General features: G+C 37.3%; 1 protein-coding gene across 1 annotated transcript in view; it reads left to right on the top strand.

Moving 5' to 3' along the window:
* GLUD1 (glutamate dehydrogenase 1) overlaps nt 1-22991 on the top strand; it is a 31042-nt gene extending 8051 nt beyond the window's left edge. Inside the window, exons 2-13 of the mRNA XM_084265563.1 lie at nt 3840-3920; nt 4776-4831; nt 5669-5732; nt 7317-7411; nt 11761-11940; nt 13657-13794; nt 14836-14973; nt 15092-15172; nt 16466-16589; nt 17847-17938; nt 20281-20343; nt 20992-22991. Coding sequence (XP_084121689.1) covers nt 3840-3920; nt 4776-4831; nt 5669-5732; nt 7317-7411; nt 11761-11940; nt 13657-13794; nt 14836-14973; nt 15092-15172; nt 16466-16589; nt 17847-17938; nt 20281-20343; nt 20992-21111 — 1232 coding nt within the window. The 3' untranslated portion in view covers nt 21112-22991. The remainder of the gene's footprint in view (nt 1-3839; nt 3921-4775; nt 4832-5668; nt 5733-7316; nt 7412-11760; nt 11941-13656; nt 13795-14835; nt 14974-15091; nt 15173-16465; nt 16590-17846; nt 17939-20280; nt 20344-20991) is intronic.
* Nucleotides 22992-24220: the final 1229 nt, after the last annotated feature.

The raw sequence follows: 24220 nt of genomic DNA, 5'->3' as shown, positions 1-24220 counted from the left end.
CAGGAAATAATTACACTCCCCTAAATATACGTGTTTTTTTTTTAAAGCATGCTAAAAAGGCAGTAATCATCCTTGAAAAGTTAGTGGTTCTGTGCACCATGTTTTCTAAGGAAGCATAGTAAACACACTGATCACAGAACATCCCGAAATCCATACAAAAAATCAAATCTAATAGGATGTATAACCAGTTTTCTTTGAAATCAAGATCTTTGTTACATGCCTGTTAGTACACTTCTTAGTAGAAACCTGATGATTAAAAAGACAATCTTACTGCTAATTACTGCTTTGACACTGTTTTTTAAGTGCTTGCTACCTCAATTTGGAAAAGTGAAAATTAATCTACAACATCTATCTATGAAGTTAAGATTAAATAATGAACAATTTTTACTTTGTCCAAAACAATTTTTGGACTCAGTGCAAAAAGTAATGTGGTTAAGTATAATATCTCCAAAATACAAATCATAAAATGTTTAAAGCAAAACCATTTGAATGTGATAATAAAACCTTCCCTTTATGCTGACTAGTACTGAAACAAAATTAAGATGAAAACATTTCCTCATCTAAAAGGTCTTGTGCTTAGAAAAACAAAGTCTCTCTCAGCATACTGTTTTATGTTCTTGGGGTGTGGCAAGGAAAGGGAATTCTGAACTAGAACAAGAATTTGTATGTTTTCCAGTGAAAAGTATTTTCCATGGCAATGAGTCACACTGTAACTTGAGGCTTTCTTCAAACTATTTTTTGTAGCTAGTTTGCTATGAAAGTCACAAGTTTCCAGAGACTGTGTGGGACTTGCCAGGGTTTTAAAAAAACATAAAATAATCTTGCTGCATAGCAGTGACTTTCATTTTCTTATGTATTAAGAATAACTAAAAAAACAAACCCAGTATTTTATCTGTGTATATGGTCCATTTTTAGACTCAGGCTATTGAATGTATAGTAACACTGCCAAAAGAGCCTTACAAATGCATGGCAATACTCTCCTCCTGCCAAATTAGGAAACTGTCAGACTAAATTTCACTGATGTCCAAATAGAATAGAAATTAAGTCTTTTATCTTTGTGCATCCCCTTGCAGCTGGAATGTACAGCTTCTCAGATGCCTGCTTCTCATCAGTCCTAACAGCTTAACACAAATAACTTCCCTGTCAAGAGGTGGGCCTCCTGTAGAGTAATTACAATTCTTGGAAAACAGTAACTGGCTGAATTGTGAAAAGGAACCAAATGTTATTGCATTTTAAATACCACCTACTCATGCCAGGGAAAGGAAAAATTGCCCCACCTGTCAGGGAAACTGGAATCCACACCCTAAACTATGCCTGACAGTCATGAGTGTTTTTATCAGATAAGCTGAAGCAAAGAGGCTAGTTAAGTCAGCACAACTCTCAGAACTGACTAGTCTCCCACTTAGAAAGATAAATCCAGCGGACAAGCCATTTCAATTAAAGCTGTTTAAAAGGCTAGAAAAGATGCTAAATGTTGTAAAAAATACAAAGTAGTCCAAAAAAAAAAAAAAAAAAGGACAGTTTCAGTCTTAAGTCTGAGAGTTTTCCCTATTCTGGTATATGTACCTGGGTGACAAATAGGCTTCTTTGATGAAAGCCTTTCAGTACTTGGTTAGTCTTGAGGCTTTTTCCCTAGTTCCTTTGGTATAAAAGTTTAATGTTTATTACAGTAAAGTTTATTGTAGCCCTAGACTGTAACACAAGGAAACTGGTGATGTAACTGCTTTGCACGTGTTTGAGTCTTCTGGTTAAACTGCTGCTTCTTTACCTTTTCAGATCCCATCCTCCATATGGTGTGCAAAAGAGGCTGCTCTCCCCTTTTCTGTTTCGCTTCCCCTTTTAAACTGTACAAAGTAACTATTCCTAACAATTTAGTCTCACTGCTGCTTTCCATATGTCACCAATCAACAACTTGGGTGCCTGCTGGAGTATAGCTGTCACAAAACTGCTTTGTTGCAACTTGAAGTTTGAATAAATATACGGGTTGAATAAACACACAGTGATCTAGTTCGCTGGGGGTGCAGGGGCAGAGTTCATTTCTGCCCAGCATACATCAGGGCTTCAGCAATGCTCAGATGAGACATGTCCCCAGAGTACCTGCTCAACCAAGAGGGAAAGATATCCTCAGGCAAGACAGTGCTCTCAAATGCATTTGTTCTTGCTAGGGGCTTGATGGAAGTATAACCACACCTCTCAAGGGCCAGAGTAAGACCTGTTAAGAAAGCACTTATGCTGTAACATCAACTGTTCTGTTTGGCTCTGATAGATTCTGCTTAAATCTCAAATATTACTGCCTGAATGCCCAGACATTAGCACCTTACAGCTACCTAGGTCAGAGAGTAGTTCGCTCTCGGAGGCCACCCTTCCCCATGTACACACTAACTTTAAATTCTGTTCTGCAGAGGCATAGTACTTTCTTTTACTGATTGAACTCACATGAGAAAGCAGGAGTTGGCCCTCAATTTTATTTGAGCAGCACTCAGTTCCTTTGAAACTGGGATTGTTTCCAGAGCATTCAGGAATGGCTTTCATAGCAACACAGTGCTTTAGTTTGGATAATGTATGCCGGTCTTTTTTCACTCCTGAGGACCTGAATATGGTCTTCTCTTTACATAATAGGAAATTTGTGATGCCTTGTCCTAGTACCTAAAGGACAGTCTGTGCCTGCTACAAACCACCGTGCAACTTGGCACAACCTACAGCAAAGATTTGGGGAGTAGAGGTGGGGATAATAAATTCTTCACAGCTCTGTTATATGCTCACTGATCTAGGAAAATCATAGACAGAAGGTAACCTACAGCTGTAGTGTTGGATTTTTTTCCTGTGGCCACATGACTTTGGGCACAGTGTTGGCCCTATACTAGGCTCCTGTAGTTTTGTATATGCACCCTGTGAGTTTGGTAACACAGTTTCCCACTCTGCAACTTCCTCCAGAATGTGAATTTTAACTTCAAGTTCAATCGGTTTATTGGAGAGCAACAACCCATTTTTAGAAGACTGAGAAGAGTCAGGCAGGTGACAGAACTCCCTGACTTTTTGTAATCATTTTCCACTTGGTTTTGAACTGCCTTGGTGGCTGCAACTACTGATCTTGCATCCAAGCTGCCAGCAGATCACAACAGTTTGAATTTGCATCTGGACCATGTGTCAGCCCACAGTTCTGCTGAATGACACAGAGCAGGGAGTATAGGTGTGGACTGGCTTCCATGTGGGTGCAGGATGGGTGGCCTTGTCAAACAAGCTTGCTAGGGTAGAGTTATTCCCTTAAAATGTTTTGAACAAATTTGAATCAGTGGAGTGGCTTGCTGCTCTCTTACACTGCTGTGCCTAGCAGCCAGAGCTCTAAAGCTACATGGTTTTGTTGGAACATCGCTGATGAACTGCAAGGCTCATGAGAGAAACTTGCATTACTCTAGCAAAGAGACCTTGATTATAACCTATATTGAAAAGTTACATTCAGGAACAAACTTCATCTTGTATATACAGTGAATGAAGTTCAGAGCTAAAGATCTTACAGGATACTGATGAGCTTCCTTTATCAGGCTCTTGAAAACTTTACTGCTAAGTTACCTATCAGCTTCGCTCACCTTCCTCCCAAGGAATATTCAGTATTGTTAAAATTCTTAATAGAAAATTGCTAATGTCTTGAACTTCTAAGTAAAAGATAGACATCCAAGTAGAAGAATGGGAAATTGTTCTTTAAGCCTTGAAGCAAATAAATTGATGAATTACATAACTGCATGTTATAGGTGGCTTGTCTACAATTAACATTCCCAATTTATAAATAACATGTGAAGTTGTTCAGTGAAATCCTTTTTTTTCCCATGTGTCTTTTGCAGGTATTCGTTACAGTTTGGATGTTAGTGTGGATGAAGTGAAAGCCTTAGCATCTCTAATGACGTACAAATGTGCGGTGGTTGGTAAGTGATAATTTTTCAAGCAAGGATATGATCTTCCATTTAAATCAGTACTGATGTCACTTACAGAAAAACAACTAAAGAATTAAATTAAGTTTTAGACATTAGTCTCCAACTAAAAGCTGTAGCAAGATGGGAAAAATGCATTGTGAGCAACATAATAATACATCTTTCTTCTGCTGTTACTGTAGCTACTTGAATAAAATTACATTTTCATTGGACAAGTCCAAATTTGCCTAGTTACCTCCTCCTGTAAAAGTACTAGTCTTGAACTCAAATCAAAGTATGACCAACTTGGATTAGGAGGGGGCTAGTTTATGGGGAACAGATGGAGGTTGTAAAGGATTCAGACAGAGTTGCTGTGGAGAGAGAATAATAAAATTCCTTTATGGTCATAAAGTATAATTCATACATGACTGCAATATTGTATGGGAGTTTGAGGAGAATCTGCACATTCATAGAATCATAGAATGGTTAGGGAATCATGCATTGTGTATAAGTAAACAAAATACTAATGTCTATAGAGACACTTCACGTAGGACTTCCAAAGTAAAATTGAGCTAAATCAGTAAAATATAACATAACTTATTGTTTCTACAAGTGCCAAGTACAAAAACTTGAAGCATAGAAAATTTAAATCATGAACTTGAGTTTTAGTGACCTTTTTCAAGCTGCCTTTGAAAGACTTGCAATTATAGGAGTCCCTAGGTGATATCATAGCTTACACTTATAGAGCCCTAAATGTGGCAAGACCAAATTCACTGCTAAAATCACAGATATAATTCCTCACACATAACTACTGATGCATTCTGCCTTTATTGTGAAAAAGTAAAATGATTTTCCTTTGCATTCTTGTAGATGTGCCATTTGGTGGGGCAAAGGCTGGTGTCAAGATCAATCCCAAGAACTACACAGTAAGCTTAATCATAGATAAAAATTTGGTTACCTGCAGTATTGAAGCCAGCCAATTAAATAAGCTCTTCTAAGGGCATTATTGACCACTTAAAACTTCCTGCCACTTCTGCCTCTTTTAAGGCTGAATTTAGCTCATGCATGCAATAGGTAGGAAAAGATTTGTTAAAAGATGTTTACTATTTTTTTTTCTTCAAGTCAGAAGAATACAAGTAATTTGGAACCTGATTTTTAAAAATTTGATACTGTTAATAAAGGCTTAAATTAGTCTTAGAAAAAAGTTTTGTTTATTTGGACAAATAGTTTTATGCTCCATTAAACCTTTCTATGCAGTGTTCCAGTGTGAATAATAACTAACCTGGCTTATAAAAAGCTTCCTGTAGGCTTGCCTTTTTGCCCTAATTAAAATAACTTGTACAGAAAGGAATACTAGAATACATAACAGATATTCTAAGCTGGAAACTCCTGTCAGGATTTGTGTGAAGTCATTCTGTGGTGTTGGTTATACAACTGGCAGGCGGCTCTTGCTGTCGCTGGTTATAAATCTCTTACAGAGGATATCAGATTTGTTTGCTGGAAATCTCTGCTACAAGCACAGGTGGCTCTTTCTGTGCCACACTCCTGACTTGTGGATCAGAATGTACAGAAAGAAAGTCGAATGTTTCCTTCTGCTGCCTGAATACCAAGGGTCTGTGAGGGAGTGGCATATAAATTATATAAATACATTGATCATCCTTTCTTCTAATAGAAAAGAGTGTCTTTATATATGGGCATAACTTCTAGCAAATATTCATAAACACTAATGATTTCTTGTGATATTTATTGCACTCTGTTTATAGGACAATGAGTTGGAAAAGATCACAAGAAGGTTTACCATGGAGCTGGCAAAAAAGGGCTTTATAGGTATGTTGTGTAATTTTACTATTAAAATTTAGGAATCTAATTTATGGTGCATTGGCAGTGTCCACTATGACATATCCTTAAATAATCCTGGTTTTGAGATCCGTAAATAATTTGAGTATAGACCTTTCAGCAAAGAGCCACAAAGAATTGAGTCATTCCATCTTAGTGCATTTTAAAGGGAACTTTTTTCTGTTCTATGAAAAAACACAAAAGCAGAGCTCACAGGATCCAGAATGAATCACATTTCTCTTAGAGGTGGATTGTAAAATTGTGACCAAGTTTATTGCAATTTTGATCTCTGATACCAAGCTCTTCACTGTTACTGTTTCCTGTAGTTTCAGTTGAGGCTTTTGGCAGATATCTGAGGAAACAGAGGAAGGAAATAGAAGATCCACCCCAGAGAAAGTTGATTTGGTTCACCCAAGGCAACCACAGGAAGCAAGAGAAACATAGGCAAGAAGCATAGGTGCCTGTTGTAACAGAACCTCAGCTTCTGTAATGTTAGTAGGTGTTTCATTCAGACTCACAACCCTTTCTTCACTGGAGAAAGCTGAATGTTACTACCTTGACTTGTAATGAAATGGAGGATGTTTACCTGGAGGCTGTTCTTATTCCAGTGAATAGTGAGCCATGTAACAAGTTAAAAGCCTGTTACATGTCCTGAAGTCTAACTTTCCCTAGGAACATGTATCCATTTATCTGAATTTTCTTGCTCTTCAGACAGAGTGTTTCTTATCTAAATTAAAGTTGTATGTAAACACACCTATTGAAGTTATATGGGACTAGGGTAATACTGTACACTATGCTAGCTATTGTTATTGTTAGCTTAATGACAACTAAAATGGTTTGATTAAATTTATTTTCCTTTTTGGCTCTGTGGTTAGTGCTGTACAACTTTCACAAAACTTTTAAAAACACTTAGAAAAAAGGTAGACACAGTTGTGTTTAAAATCTTGCTGAGCAAGTCCCTCTGATCTTAAATAGGTTGGGAAAATGCTATTTTTAGTCAGCTAGAAAAAACAGAATTTGCTTTTATTGTAACAGATGCATGAAAGCTCTTTAAAAGGTTTATTTCATCAGGAAGGATATAATGTCTCTTTTTTGAACTGAGGGGCAAAATCAAATTCATGTGCTACAGTGCAATGGCTAGGAACAGCCTATCGTCAGTTTTCAGATTTACCCAGGAACAAAAAGAAAATCTAATGCAAAAAAATAAAGCCAATTAACATAATGGTATATAGAAATCATACCGACATAGTGCCCCTCCAGTTGTTACAGCAATGATCATTAAAATCATATGAAAATGCTTTATTGCATTATCTTGCTCTCTTTATTGACAAACTGACCTTCATTGTACTGAATGGCTTGTGTGAAAGGTTGGAGGCTTTTGACAGCATTGGAAAAATCAGTAATATGGCACCTAAAACTGAACAATCCAGAAGAATCTGTTCCTTGCATAATAAAATGAAGATTAAACAGGAAAACAGGTCTTCTCTGCCAAGCCCTGCACAGTTCCCAAGGGAATAATGGTTGAAGATATGTTCATGTTTGATTCTTTAGAGCATTTTTCACTGTTGCCAACAGGACCTGGTGTTGATGTGCCTGCTCCTGATATGAGCACAGGGGAGAGGGAGATGTCCTGGATTGCTGACACCTATGCCAGTACCATAGGACACTATGTAAGTTTTGAACAGAGGCTTTAAAGCAGAATAGCTTTCTTGGTCTTTTTATCTAGAAATTTATTACCCTGCTGCTCAATCATATAATTTTATTTACTTATGTGGATCTAAATATATCCTTGCAAACTCTAAAAACTTATATGGTGTGAGGTTTTTAGGGTACAGTTAAGGAAAAATAACTTTAGGGCTAATGTTTTTATATTTGGTTTGAATTAAGTTTATCTGATGTAATACTGATTGCAACTGTTCAGCAAGAAGAAAATAAACTCCTACTTAATCTAGATTTGCTTTCTATTTCTACCATTTCCCTCTGTTTTTTATTAGTAGTATAATTCCTAATTTGAAGTTGTTTAAACAATTAGGTCAGAGTAGTTGGTAGTCTTAAAATACTGAAATCTTGCCATTTCAGACTGCCGAATTTACCAATGTTATTAAATAAATGCTCTGGTTTTGTGCACTCAAGAGACCAGTAAATTAAGTTTGCATTATTGGTATAAGCTAGAAAAGTATTAAAGTTGTCCATCGTCCCCTAAAAATAACAGGTAATCAGTGTAGATTTCAGCAAATTCTCCAAAATCTAACGCAAAAGGAGAGTGATACAATTTGTTGCCCAGAAGGCAATAAAAAAATAAGTTTAGGTTTTGAAAAGTTAGCTTTTTAATATAGTCCTTAATTTGACCTTTGTCTTTATGCTGCTTACTGTGTTATTTTTACCTATTTTGACTGTACCAGACACATGACTGTTGACCAGAAGCTTTTGCTGTATACTTTTGACAGTTTGAGCTAAAGAAAAACATGTTGTGGATGACTAATTATTGAAGGCTCTACTTGTCTATTCAACCCAGCCTTTATAAAATTTCTTTCACATGTTGTGTCTGCTACTCTCACAGGTTATACTTTGCTAAGGAGTTGTTATAGCTTCATATTAGTGTGTTAATATGCTAAGCTATTGTGTATTTCCCCATCCAAGTTCCTTTTGAATTGAAGAGACTTCTCTTTCTGCAGTCCCATGCAACAGTACCTCAGAAATAGAACTAGGTGTACACCTTTATTAGTAAGTCATTCCAGCCACCCCAACAGACATTTCTCTAGCACATCTGTTCAAGACACGCATGGATTTTGTGAGTCAGTCTCTTGGCAGAGTACTTCTCTTGTCCTGTCTGATGCCTTAAGCAATAGGAAAAGGGGATGGCACAGGTTATTCTAGATCTGAAATATAGTCTAAGGCATCTTATGGGGGAAGGAAAGGGAATGCTCAAGGAACAGGCTGTGGCATGCTAATTAGTTAAATTGGTTTTACAGACTAGCTTGTTAGATAGGCATATCAGTGTAAAGCATTACTTTTTGTTATTCACATATATCAACAGACATATTGTAAATAAAACTTTTCACAGGATAAAAAGCCGAAATTATTACTTCAAAGAGACTTCCACATGCAGAGTGGCAATAACTTAAAACTCCCCCTGCCATCTTCCAGTGTTTATGAAAACTACCACCTCCAAGCATTTTAAGTCTTACTGTTTAATTCATTGTGCTGCAAAGCATATTTCACTGTGATAAAACAACATTGCTGCGTTACAACTGACACAGAAGGCTCACAGCATACAACGGGCTTTAAGATTTGCTGTATTTGTTCATAGTTCACAATAGTTTTTAATAGGTGGGAAACTGAACATTGATACAGAAGATTCTTAGATGGCTGAATTTCTTATTATTTCACTTTCTCACCTCAGCTGGTTGTATAGTCCTACATATACACAAACATCAGTGACAAACAAAACCAACAACTACTCAGAATAAAAGTACCATTTGAATTATGCTGCACCACCTTCTTGTATTCCTAGGCTCTCTCTGCATGGCAGTATCTTATTCCTGAGTAAAAATAACTGAGGACTTAGGTAAATTTTTCTGAAAAGTGAATTAAAGTATTCAAATAAGTAAATATTAGCTCAATTTACATAATTTTGTTTGATTGCCTGTTTTTTACACGGAAGAGAGAATGTTAGCAGTATTGGAGCTTGTAAGCTATTGCAGAGAATGACCACGTGTAAAGAAGGGAGGTGGGAACTTTAGCAAGGCTGCAAAAAGTGGAATAATCTATCAAAACCAGTTTGTATAGGAGGATGTTTCACCTGACTGTCTAGTTGAGACACCAAGAACAAAACCAAAGATGATTAAGGAACTACCAAATACGTAGAAGTGGCCATAGAGGAAGGAGGGAAGGGAACTGAGAGCAGAAAATGGCCATTGAACAACAATGAAACCATACTTGAGAAAACAGATGGAAGCTATATGAGGGACTACATTCAGTAGAGTGGAAAGGTGAGAGGGATCTGTCTGGGAAATCTACACACCTGATAAGTCAGTATGGTCACATACAAATATGTTCAGGGAGCCTGAAGTGGAAAGGAAAAGTCAAATAACAGGGAAGTCTTCTCAAAACCTAACACACAGAGCCAGCAAGCTGGAGGGACAAGGAGGGTATTATTACAGTGTGGAAAGGGGTTAAGAAATGACAAAGTGTCTGAACTTGACCAGCAAAGTTTGTATACTATTAGTACCAATACAGAAGTTGTCAATGCTTGCCATAAGCCATTTTACAAGCTTCTCATTAAAAGCCCTGTTGTTTTATGTCCCAAGATATGTTAAACATTTTTTTGATTGACTTAACACCAACTTTTTTAGGACTTTGACATCAACACTGATTTGTATATGTGACTTCAAGATCTGAACCTGCCCTCACCTCATGCTCTGTTTTCTTGCCAAACCATGCAAATCTTTAATAACTAGCATGTTAACTGTTCCAGAAAATCCATCCTAAGTTGCTGGATTACTCAATTATATATGGCTAAAGTTTTTGATTAAATTAATCCTTTCCGTTCTTCAGTGCTTTCCTGACACATCCAACTGACTTTTGAGACATAGGGAGGGACTTAAATACATTCTGAGTATGATGGGAGACTGTATTTCTTTAAGTATCTATAAAACATACTTCCACCTTTGTGAATGAATGAAGGCTAAAATGTAGCTTCAATCTGAAACACAATGAAAACCTAAAAATACATCACATGCCAGGGCAAGTTGTTCCCGGCAAACCACCACAGACCTTGTTTATGGTGGGTATGCCACCAGAGGGAGCGTACAGCTTAGTGACAGCAATGCAGGGATATTTTGGGAAACTGAATTAGGAATGTTGTGTCAAACTACTTTTACTGTTTTTAAAGAGGGGTTGTCTTTGACTTTATATGGTTAACTCACTGTCATTTTCAAATAATAAATAGTTGCATTTCCATTATGTCTCTAATTGTCTCCTGCCATTCTGCCCCCATCTGCTTTTGTCTGCTGCTTTCCTTCCTCTCCCCAAGCATCTTGCAGTCATGCCACAGGAATGCAAATGTGTTTGGCACAAGTGATGGAGAGGAGGGAGCCTCCCAGTGAATATGTGGCTAGTGGAATAGAAATTCATCTGGCTGCTGGCAGACTCATTTCAGTGGATTCCCTTTCATCCTTACTCTTACACTTATGTTGGGTGCCAAGCCACTGTGTGACTGGGTTCCCAGAGTGTGGAGAGCATGGGAACCAGTACTGATAGAAAAGTCTAGTTCAGAATAAATTCTTTCAAATTATTAATTTCAACTTGGAAAAAAAAACCCCAAACCCTTTATTTTAAAATATTTTATCTTGACTAGCTAACATATGGAAAATTTAATTTTCTTACCACCTTAATTAATGATAGGGACTTGAGTGTATGCATTTCTTTTCTGAATAAAAATAGTAAACACTTACCTAACTTCTCCCATATGATCTTCCTATTGTAGATTGTTCTCTGAGATCAAACATCACTGTGTTTTGACATCAGGAAGGTTTCAGGCCAGTATTAGTGCTTCTAAAAAACTGAATTTGGTATAAAGGAACACTAAACACACTGTAAAGATGATCACACACCTTTAGTCCAAGAATATCCCTGAGCTCTTTAAAAGATTACAATGTCGGGAACAACGATGGAAGTTATGGTTGTAATAGGAGCCAATTTTGAGAAACACATCCCTTAAAGCTTTCTGATTTGTCAAAGGGCTGCTCTTTGCCAACAGTCAAACTTAAATGTCATAGAAACATTGCAGAGCATATTCAATATCACAAAACTTTTCCATCATCTACAGGAGTACTTCTGAGAAGCTCTTCACAACCAACCTAGAATGGAAATCGTCTCTCTAAGCTAAATGTATATAAAATATATCATGTTCTGCCTCTCATAATTGCTGTTTTCCCCTTATCTTTAAAGTGTACAAAACTTGTTCTAGCTGTTCTTTGATGATTCCATAGCTCATAAGCCCTTCACTGTTTCACAGGATATTAATGCACATGCGTGTGTAACTGGTAAACCCATCAGCCAGGGTGGGATCCATGGGCGTATATCTGCAACTGGTCGTGGTCTCTTCCATGGGATTGAAAATTTCATCAATGAAGCATCATACATGAGCATATTAGGAATGACTCCTGGATTTGGGGATAAAACATTTGCTGTTCAGGTAACTTTATTCTTTTGACTGCAGGGAAACAGCAGTAAACAAGCTTCCAATAGAGCTGCTTTTAAAAAGGCCTGCAGCACTAAATCCTGTTAGGATTTTATGACTTCCAAGTTAACCTTTACTCTCAAACTTTAGAAACACTTTTCAAGCAACACAAACGCCCTTTATTTTTTTACTTTTTTTAAGTAACTGAACTTTTGATTGCACTTTGCAGACACAAAGCTGAATCTGTAACAAAGTCTCTAAATATAAACTGCAAGGAACAAAGTGAAATACTATTACAGGAGTTCTTTAAGGCAATACACACTATTTGTTTAAGGCAATACACATTTTTCACCAAGCTGTTGCATTGTTTCTGCCTACACAAAATTTGTTGCCCTGATTTGTAACCAAAAAATTTAGGGAGGGAAGGAATTGGGGGCTATGTTCTTCCACTATGGTATGAGCAGTTGGAAAAGTAGAAAACAATCTCTAAATTTATAGGGTTGAATGCATGTTTTTAGGGTTTGTGAGACTTCAGGATTTATGTAGTTGCAGGTTTTGGATTCAGTAATACATGTTGTTCTTAAAATTTTGAAGAAATAAGTTGTTCTGTTCAGCTTTGAACAGTAAATGAAGGATTTGAGAGATTGCTGTGTTTCATTGTTTCTAATATGAGCGCACTGGTTGTTAGTATTAGCAGGGTAATTGTAACCTCCAAGTTGTCCTCTAGTTAACCAGTGGGCTGAAACAAACTATGCCCTGCATGGACCCAGCAGCACACTCCTCTCCCTGCACTTTGGCATTTTCATGCCTGACAAAGGGCTAACCAAAAAGCACTTAAGCGTAACTTAGACTGAAAACATGGCCAAAAGAATAGCTGAAGATTCCTTTAGGAAAATGAAGATACAGCATTACAAAGAAAACCAGTGCATAACAAACTGTTTTACTGAAGTTTTTACCAACACATTCCTAAATCTAATCAGAGCTATGTTATACAGAAATTTAATATTCGGGATTTTTTTTCTGACATAGCATTTTACTACAAACTTTTGACATGGATCATGGGAATTTAGTCTGCTACTTCCTTATTGTTGAATAATGGCCTGGAAGTAGGTTTTCTACACCTGTAGGGATGTAAAACGTGCTAATTAAATGCAAGATTGCCTAAATTTAATTTCTGTTTTGTAAAGAACCATTTCAGAAAAGTACTAAAAGTTACATAGCTTCCTACTAGTTTGTATGTTTACTGTGAAGATTTGTATTGCTGTTTAATGCTTTGCATTCTAGAATGGTTTTACACTTTAAAGCCTTCCATATCCAAATTACATTAAAATATTCCTGACCTGCAAGGGTTAGTCAAAATCTTCAAATGGTCATACAAAAATCTGTGAATCCCTCTAAGACAGTGGTAGTTATAAAATGCATACACATAATGTTCCCATGTTGATAAATGTCAGTTTTGACACTGGCAGCATTAATGCTTCCCTTCTCTATTTCCACTATTAAAACCTTAGCACAACTGTACATTGCTACAATACAGAATTTCTTCAGCCACGTTCAGACCAGAATGCAAGTAGATTTTTTTTCCATCTCTCCTGTACACATCATCTAGTGCCAAGGCATGTCCATAGATTAAGAATTATTTAAAGCTATTCAAAGCTATGTAAGCCTTATCAGTAATTATCGTTTTAGTTGAAGGATTAACTACTTCTTCCTTTCTCTTTCTACATTCAGGGATTTGGTAATGTGGGTTTGCATTCTATGAGATACTTGCATCGTTTTGGAGCAAAGTGTGTTGCTGTTGGAGAGTTTAATGGCTCTATCTGGAATCCAGATGGGATTGACCCAAAGGAACTAGAAGATTATAAATTGGTATGAAACTTATCTGAGCAGAAATAGTTTCATTTTTGTTAGCTTTGCAAGCCTATAGGATTACTGTAGACTGGTGTTAATTTGTGATATTTAAATCGTACTGCAATTAGTACTTACAAAATGGCTTAACTGGCTTTTTCCTTGTCCCCAGTAGGAATACAAGTGGTACTTTTTTTACCCTTTGGCCTGACTTTCAGAAAAAATGGCAATGACTTTCATGTCTGCAGGCTGTTTTTTTGTTTCAGAATTCAAGTTCATAATTATTTCTTATTTCTTATAACTAAACTAGGAAGGATGTCTCAAGGAGCCAGGGCAAGGAGACTCCTGAAGGATTCTTGACTGAGAATCACAAATGCATGGGCATTTATGACTTTGAAGTGCTCTTCTGCTGCTTCTTACCTATTGGATGCTTCTGAAAAATTGAAAGCCTCTTTGGCAGTGTGACTTGAATATGTAGCTTATAGTGAAAACCAGATGTGGTCTTTTTATTTCTGTTTCAAGTGAAGCAGTTGAGAGCACTAAAAAACTTCTATTTAGAGTTTAAGGGGTTTACTTGATATGTTGTCTTTTACGTAGGGAGTGTTCAAATACCTATCACTCACTTTCTCAAAAGAATGAAAAGATTCTGTCACTAAACAAAGGCTGTTATTGTGGTACTGAATTTTAAAATGCTACTTGTAAATCTTACATGATGCATCTTATGCTGCATGTAGCAGACTGGTGGGTCATTTCAGGTGTTTGAGAACTATCACACTTGCTATATATTTTAAGAGTTGAGAGGGAGTGTTTTTATTAAATACTCCAGAGGGTTATCAGTGTCTTTGGCCAGAAAGTAGTTATGCCTAAATCATAGGAATTTTGACTGTTCTCCAAGCTTTGTAGTTTGCTTTCTATGCCTAATCGAAGTAAAGATACAAATTATTGTATGTGCTGTTTCTCTAGTACTGTTGCTTCTCCTTTGTCTTTTGAAAGTTAGAAGGGGGGAAAACAGTCATACAAATACCCACACTGAAAACATCTTGGCTTGTTTCCTTCAAACAGCAACACGGGACAATTATGGGCTTCCCTAAAGCACAGACACTTGAGGGCAGTATTCTGGAAACAGACTGTGACATTCTCATCCCTGCTGCCAGCGAGAAACAGTTGACTAAGGCCAATGCTCACAAGGTTAAAGCAAAAGTAAGTTGGAGAGTTAAAATGCAAATGAAAAATAGGAAGCCTGTTAAATACTAGTACTCAACAATTATCATGGATGGAAACATATACCTCTGAGTTACTCTGATGTGATTCCTTTCAGATTATTGCTGAAGGTGCTAATGGGCCTACGACTCCTGAAGCTGACAAAATCTTCTTGGAGCGAAATATCATGGTTATACCTGTAAGATTCTATTATGACCTTTGATTTTCACTACAAGGGTAATATTTCTGTAATTGTAGCAAGACATCACTTATTGAAGGTTTTTATTAATAGCTATTCATTCTCTTAAGAGTGTTTTTTAAACAACTGATGTCTAGGAAATGAGTGTTACAGAATCACAGAATCGTAGGGGTTGGAAGGGACCTCCAGAGATCACAGAGTCCAACCCCTCTGCCAAAGCAGGTTCCCTGGGACAGGTCGCACAGGGAGGCATCCAGATGGGTCGTGAGTATCTCTAGAGAAGGAGACTCCACACCCCCTGGGCAGCCTGTCCCAGGCTCCATCACCCTGACTGTGAAAAAGTTCAGAACTTCCTGTGCTCCAACTTGAGGCCATTGCCCCTTGTCCTGTCCCCACCAACCACTGAGAAGAGGCTGGCCATTTCTCCTTGTGTCTCACACTTGAGATATTTATAAACATTAATAAGATCCCCTCTTAGTCTTCTTTTTTGAAGGCTGAACAGCCCCAGTTCTTTCAGCCTGTCCTTCTAAGGGTGATGCTCCAGTCCTCTAATCATCTTCGTAACCCTCTCTAGAAGATCCCTGTCTTTTTTATACTAGAGAGCCCAGAACTGGATACAATACTCCAGGTAGGGCCTGACCAGGGCAGAGTGTCAGTGTTATCTAAGTAGTTACTACCAATCTTAACTATTTCACTGCAACTGTAAATGACTAAAGATAGCTATTACATGAAGACTGCATATTTGAAAGAGAGAACAAACCACAGTTAGTTCCCGTAGCTTTTAATTCTGGAGTATTAGCTGACATCTGCTCAACTAAATAGTTTGCCAATTTGATTGTAAATGCAATATCTCTGTGTGATGCTCGAACAGAACTCTGTATCATAGACTGATTAGAGTAAATCTTGTCTATAGTGATAATTTGAAAGAATAAGTCCTAAAGAATAACTTATTCCCAGAGAAAGGGTGTCCTGATCAAGTGACATGGCTAGAAGTAATGGTTGATCTTGAGCCTTTTCTCACTGAGCCCAAGAAAGCCCTAATTTTCTTGACGAAAAACATCTGCTGAAATAGTCAAACACACCTGAATTTCATGTGTCTAAAGTCAAATCCTTTTTTGAACCAGTAGAAGCAATCCCTGGACTGCAGAAGGGGATAAACGCTGTCATGTAAATATAACTCAGTCTTATATACTGTAGTTTAATTGTTTGTACATAATACTTCTGCTTTCTTAATGCAATAAAGCTTTCTTTGTCATATGGTCACAATTCTGGACATTTGCTCTTTCTGTGCAGGATCTTTACCTGAACGCTGGTGGGGTAACAGTATCCTACTTTGAGTGGCTGAAGAACTTGAACCACGTCAGCTATGGCCGCTTGACTTTCAAATACGAAAGGGATTCAAACTACCACTTGCTCAGTAAGTGCTCTGTTCCACTTTTGCTCACTCTTTAATTAATGGATTGAACTAGCAAACACCAGATGTGGGAGACATGAATACAGAACTCTTACATTCACCTCAATTTCCCATGAGTCTATTATTTCTCCATACTGAAGAGCAGGAAAGATTTCACAGGTTTACTGACTCAGAACTCTGATAAGTCAAATGCTTTTTTTTTTTTTAGTTTATCTTAATTCATAAAGAGACAGTTTCCTCCATTTAGTGAAAATACTGAACTCAAGCCACTTACATGAAATACTTATTACTTCCTAAAATGTCTTTCAGCTGTATACTTGGTGTTTGACAAGTGTTGAAAGTTTGAGCAGGTAACATTGTTCTGCCCATGCAACAGTAGAGGATTTCTATAAAGGGCAATAATATAATTGGTACAGGCACTTTAAAAATCTGCTTATGGCCTAGAGCTCGAAGTGCTCTCCTAGAGCACTCGGATCATTCTGTATTTCCCATTTTCTGGGCCAGAATACAGATTGCACGGAGAAAGGAAGCTTAATGGAGAACTGCAGGATATTGCTCCATTTTCAACAATATTCTGTAGAAAACATCTGGGGATCTTAGGGCATTAATAAAATATAGAACCTGAATTTTTTAATAATACTTTTTCTCATAAATGATACCTTTTGGGGTGTTTCTAAAGTGGTTGATGGTTATGGCAATTCTAATTTACATCCCTTTCTTAACTTCAATGTTGTGTCATCTGAAACTGATGTCGTTTAAGAAACCCTACTAATTAAATTTCAGGAATTAGATTAAATAAGTTTCAATTCAAAATACCAAAGCACTTCTCACATCATAAGGAAACAACTAAATTTCCACATGGGCTTTTTTCTTAGCAAAGTGCAATAGGAGATAAATGATTGCTTTAATATCAAGAAATACTTTGTCTCATGCTATCTATCAAGTTTGGAAAGTTAACCCAGATTTCTCTATCAGCTTTATGAGGTTAGCAAAGTGGGATCAGTAAATCTACAGTTTGCCACGTGACTGTAGTATGGCAGTAATGCTATTAACACTGGTGACGTTCACTTGCAAGAACTTAAAAATCAACATCTTTCCCCTTTATTAGAAAACAAAAATAAGATGACTCCCTTTGTCTCTGGTCCCTGAAGTCTGCATCTTATGCCACTGCATGCTGAAAATCCTGGAGTCAGCTGCCTTGTTGGGGAGCACATTCCTTTCCTTGGCAGTTTATCTTGCCTCTGCTTTTTTTCTTTCAAGTGTCTGTCCAGGAAAGCTTGGAAAGAAAATTTGGGAAACATGGTGGAACTATTCCAGTCGTGCCTACAGCAGAATTTCAAGATAGGATATCGGTAAGTAGTTGCTGTTGTGTTTTGGTTTTGTTGGGGTTGGTTTTGTTTAGCTGTTTGTTGGGGGGGGATGGGGGTCCTGTTTTTTGGTTTGGTGGCTTTTTTTACTGTTGCTCTAACTGTATTCTAGTATAACAACTGCAGTCTAAATTTTACCACTGTAGCTACTAAGACGTTTTCATCCCAAGCAAGGCATTAGTTATAGTTAGCCTGATGGCCAAACAAAGAAAACAAGCAAATGATCTGAACAGTTCAGGAATACTAGAAGTTATTTTTAATTTCTTTTACTTGAGCCCTTACAAAATACGTTTGATACTGTTAAAAAGCTACAGTTTTAGCACAGATGCATTTTGTATTTGTAACTAGTGCTACATTGCATGTTGCTGTTCCTGTATTGGAGCTTTTCGGAGCAACAGACTGGGTCTATTGCTTAGACAACCCATGTGAGGGGTTTTTACCTGTAGAGGGCAGGGAATGAGTCTTTTTGCAGGCTAGTAAGGAGAACTTAAACCCCTGTGGTTTTACCTAATACTTTTTGTTTCCTATTAAACACTTGGTATTTCTGTTGGTTAACTTGGTTAATCTAAGTACATAGATTCCATAATTTCTTTGAACCCTATATATCAACATTTACAGACATTTTATAGTGGGAAATACTGCCTCAAACATTACCAGAACTTGTTTTGGAGATCTTGTTGATACAGTTTACCTAAATATCCAAACAACTTTTAAAAAGATCCCATAACACAGAGTCTTTCTGAAACTTCAGGATAACATATAGACAAGAGCTGGATGAAAAATTACACAATGCTGCTCTAAGACTAAATCAATGGTCAAAATGTGTCATTAAATTCATTAAAATTCATTATCTAATATGTAGCAATACATGGTGGGGAATTTTTTTTATAAAATGATGGCTAGTGAGATCGTTTCCATTCAAATGAAAGATCTGGCGGTAATGACAGAACACAAGCTTAGAAACCCATAGAAATAATAAAGTAAATCCAACCTCAGAAGTTTTTCTGATGAGAAAAGAAGATGACTGACTAATGGTGCTACAATACAAGTCCAGAGTGTGTTTACTTTCCGAGTGCTGCATGTAGGCTAGGTCTCTGTGTCTTTAAACATTGTAGATGTGGAAGTAGTTCAGAGCAAGATCACAAGAATAATTAAAGATACAGAATTATCTCATACATGGAACAATGAACTAACTTAGGCCCTACTGACCTGAACACTGGGGTGAAGACAGTAGCCTATAGACTGAGTGTTGTGAAAATGGGTGGGTGAGGATAGATTGTCCACTGGAAGGGGTGAAAGCCAACAAGATGTATTCAACCAAAGCCAGCAGAGTGAAGTGTAGAATGAAGAATGGGGGTGGTTAACAGCAGGCAAGTTAAGATGTGCCAAGGGATGAAAGCTGAAAGGGTTGGTCAATTTGGGGTTTTTTTTAATGCAAGCTCAGGAGGTGGAGTAAATGGCAGAGGGGGAGCAGAATCCAGAAATCCAGTGAGTTGTGAAAAACATCAGGCAGTGCTTCCTCAGTAATAAATCAATAGAAATGCATATAAACCTGGGCCACTGTCAAACGATAGAAATAGACTTTAGCATGATCCAGTGTGATGCGAGCATTTTCATAACTGTTAAGCTGAATGAATAGCACGATAGATAAGATCTGTCCTTTGAAGAGATTGCTTAAACACAAGCCATGCAAACTGGCACAGTAATTTCTACATCCAGCCCAAAATGGTATTTGAGGGAAAACATGTATTTTGTGAAGCCAGGTCTCAAATTATTAGTAAATTAACAGTGGTCAGGATAATGGAATATTGAAGTTGATAGTCATCCTTATTCAGGCTATTTTCAATTTATGTTCTGTGTATTTAAACTTCAGTGGGAACAAAGGTGTTCTGGGGGTTGCTCAGGGCTATTACAATGTTGAGTATATGAACTGGAGATCCGTGCTCTTCCTAAAACTTGACTGTCTTCAAAACAATTGCCAGTAGCTTCTATGGGTTATTAACTCTTTGTGTTTTAACATTTACTGTGTGTTCTGAAGACTGAAAACAGTAGTTAAAACATCAGTAAATACAACTAGCATCGTACACCTAGGCATATAAAACCTAGGCATATAAAAGACTTCAGTGCTTACATCTGAGGTTTTAGAATTGAATTAGCTCTTCAAGTAACACAAAAAAAGTGATTTAGATTCTTACACCAGTTATTAGAAGAAAATGAGTGAGCAAGCTTGAGTAATTATGGTCATCCAACATGTTATTGTCCTCAATACAGGACTAGTACAGTTTGTGTTTTGGATTAAACCCTAATTTTATTCTGTGTTGTTGCAGGGTGCATCTGAGAAAGACATTGTCCACTCTGGGTTGGCTTATACAATGGAGCGTTCTGCTCGGGTAAGTAAATGATTAAATAAAGGTGAATAAAGTAAATTAGTAAATAAAGGAAAAAGCTTACATGCCTTTGCAACAATTTAGTGGGTTTTACAGAACTTCTTTGCAGTTGAAGGACTAGATACACAGATGATGATAATGGAAGTCACTGGGAGTACAGGGTATTTCTGCTCTGTGCCAGGAGAGTAAAGAACAGAAAATAATAGATGAAACCCAAAAGTATTTTCAAGTAGAGGCTGTAAGAATTAGAAACTTTTTAGTTATCCCCTTGTGCCTGACTAATCTGGGACACGTACCTAAGAGTGCTTTACCATCGGCAGTTTGAGATTAATCCCTTTGTGCACTATGTTTAGCTAGTGGGGCAAATACTTCATGAGACATCTTGTCACTTCCTGTATCTGAGGTACACATAGATCCAACTCCTGAAAAGGGACCCTGCAGTAATCTGAGAGGCCTTCCTCCCTTTCCAATCTCAATTTTAAGGAGAATTTAGAATTGTTTTAAGGACAAGTGTTAGAATTGATCTACAAAGGATCAGAGCTCTGATACAAGTCTTACAGCTCTTACACTAATTTGTATCCTCCAAGCAAAATCTAGTGCAGTTCTTGTGGAGAAAGTTGCAGAAATCACATACAACCTCTTCTGTTTCAGCAAATCATGCGTACTGCCATGAAGTACAACCTGGGTCTGGACCTGAGAACAGCTGCCTACGTCAATGCAATTGAGAAAGTCTTCAAAGTGTACAATGAGGCTGGCCTGACCTTTACATAAACAGCTCCTTCACATATCCCATCCCTCTTGCTGTTAATGTATCTTCCCTTTTCTTGAGAAAGCTTATCACAAGTTTACATGTAACCACAAAATTCTTTTCTTCTGACATTATAGTGGATTCTATTCTCAATTAGTTTCAGTCCAAACTTTTTTTTTTTACAATAAAAATCCATGGATTAGGAAATTGTATACAACTATGTATCTGAAGATAAGTCATCTGCACTTGTGGGGGCCATTCTGGGTATTTTGCCTACAAAACAAAATGGTACATTTTATGTATGAAAGAGTGGTCTTGCCACCTGAGCCACTTCTCAGACTTCAGATCAGATACTGTACTAGATGAGCACTTTGCTCATTATTACTTCATGCACTTTTGTTTAATGATGTAATTTTGGCTTTGGCACTTTCAGTAAGGCCTTGTATGATCAATGCTGTGGCATTGTCAACGGAAGAATGGGCCTCCAGCAGGGATTAACTTTGATAGGAGTCTAATTTTTATTTGTAGTAAAGCTTCAGGCCTGATTCTCTTTAGGCAATGTTTCTTCTTTAACTGCTGCTGTTGTAGGACTGCCTTTTACTGCTTTTCAAGCTAGTTTGACTATCACCATGGAGTATGTAGAGGTGACAGATGAATATTTTTATAAGCTGAAACTATCAAGCAACTCTAATTACATTTTTAATCAAGTATCTACATAATTATTCTGACTATAGGTTGTTTTTTTTTTTAAAGGGGTAGTCTGAAGTCAGTAAGCAATCATACTTAGTTTTTTTGGAATGCTTTTTCTAGTCTTTATCTTTCAGAGGCTTTCTGAACATTAGATACTGCCTCAGTGAACAACTAAAGTGAAACTGAACCTAGAAATCATTGGCCAAACTACAGAGGAGCTTGAATGCTGCTATACACTTAATCCACTGTTACAACACACACAGCCTTTTTTTTTTTCCCTTTCCCATAAGGTGGTCTTGAAAGTTTTGAACATAAGAATACAACAAAATGGACCTCAACACAACATTGGATCAAGCACAGTTTTAGAAGTGTAAGGCTTTTGTCCAGTGGAATCCCCTTAAAGTGCCAGATGTTATTTATGTAATGAATATGAATGTTTTTTTAAAAGACAACTAGTTCCTCCCAGAAACTCATGCTTTTTTTTCTAACTACTTTGTAACTGCATGACATAACCTTAAAAGAAGAGCAGTTATTAAAAAAAGTTGACCTTTCCAAACCTACTATGCTGGTGTATTACTGGTTTATATTTCATTAAATAGCTTTCTGTAGTTACAGGCAGTCTGTGAGTCTTCACATCCAACTTCTTTATTCTTTTCATGCCTACTGCTAAGATGCTGCCTCGGAGTTATCCTATGGAGCTCACTAATACAGATCTTGGTCTCTTGAACTTGCCTGTCAACAAGACTCTTGAAGTTGAATTTATTTGGTAAATTGTTTCAGGCCCTTACTGTGTCCTCCCAAATTTGTGTGAAGAACTATAGTAGTTAGCATTGAGCAATAAACCTGTGTGATGCATTTAACTAGTGGCTTACTCCATCATAGATGCTGATATCCAGGGACATAAAAGAACTCCTAATCACTTAAGTGCAGTGTGTATATAAATGCACACACACTGGCATTTATTTTTTTCAAAAGATGACAATCCTTTGAGCATGAATGAATTACTATGATCAAGGTGTGGATCTCTATAAACACAAGATATGTATCTTGGATCAAACTTTTCAGTGCAGTTTTTATGTAAACATTTATTAGATAATACTGAAACAAAAATTGTAGCAATTAAACTCTGACAAATTGTAACCTATTTCTACTGAACCTCAGATGCTAAAACTCACAAATAAATATATAATTGTATTACTGACAGGAGAAAGTATCTTAAAAGCTGAGTTGCATTATTTGGCAGCAGAACTGTTGAAAGCAGAGTGCAGTAGCAGTGAAGAGACTTCGATAATTTATTGTTCTCCCTCTATTCCTCCATTATTTCCTCTCTAGCTCATAAAGCACTTATTTGACTCTACAGACTCAAAAAATGGGACCTTTTCAGTGTTGTAGCATATGAAAAGCTGGCATAGACAACTAAGTGGGCGATCTTCAACATCCTTCTCAGTTATAAGGAAGAGAGCCAAGAGCTGTGCAATTCCTGAGTTCTTCAATTCATTAGCATCTCATTCTTGCACACCCATTCATTAACAATTCCTTTTCCCAGGACAAGGTGAAAGACAGTAGACCTACACCCAGGTACAACTTTACCAAACACAGAGACAAGCCCTTAAGGCTGCCTGATTTTTCATTGTTTGCAGTGGTTGATGACCTGATGCTAACAGGGTCAGTGTTGGAGACATGGAGGCATGAATCAGCTTATCCAAAGGCTGCTGTAAGTAGAACTCTGGGTACTTTCTGTTAAAGACCCTGAGATTCCTAGGTCTTTCTTGGGACCCTGAGATTCTCAATGCTGGGAATCTCACTTGCAGCATATCTCCTGATTTACCCTTTCCCTTGCAGCTAAATACAAGAACCAAACTACCTGTAAAGACAGACTACCCATCATAGATAGCTTGTTCCAAAATGGTCTTGTACATTAAACCTACACTGGTGCCAAGCATTTGTGATCACACAGTTCAAGACCTGGGAACAGCACTAGAGAGAACAAAACTGTAAAATTTTACACAGTGGCTTTGAGTTAATGCAGTTTTAGAAGCTCAGATGTAAAGCAGCTCGAGCCTTTCCCTAAACCCAGCCCAGAAAGCAGTCACTCTGGGATGCAAGTTATTCATATAACTACCCTGGGTTTTTTTAACTGGTATCAAACCAAGCTTCTTGCAAAATGCTCCACCTCCTCCCTAACTACACACATACACATAAATACAAGTTTTATCTTCCAACTAAGAACGTTGTCACTGCTCATACCTGCTTACATGCCACTAGACAGTCGCTAAGTTACCAGACACAGAACCAGACAGTAACTAAAGTTAGATTTAAGCACAGATTTATTTTTTTGAACCTGCACTGAAATACACTTACTACATAGAGTAAAACACATCACAGAATCACTAGGTTGACCTTTGAGTCCAACCATTCCCATCCTAAGCTAAACCATATCCC

The sequence above is a fragment of the Gallinula chloropus genome (genome assembly GCF_964237585.1).
Source record: "Gallinula chloropus genome assembly, chromosome: 5".
Classification (NCBI taxonomy): Eukaryota; Metazoa; Chordata; class Aves; order Gruiformes; family Rallidae; genus Gallinula; species Gallinula chloropus.
This window is presented reverse-complemented; position numbering and strand designations above follow the sequence as displayed.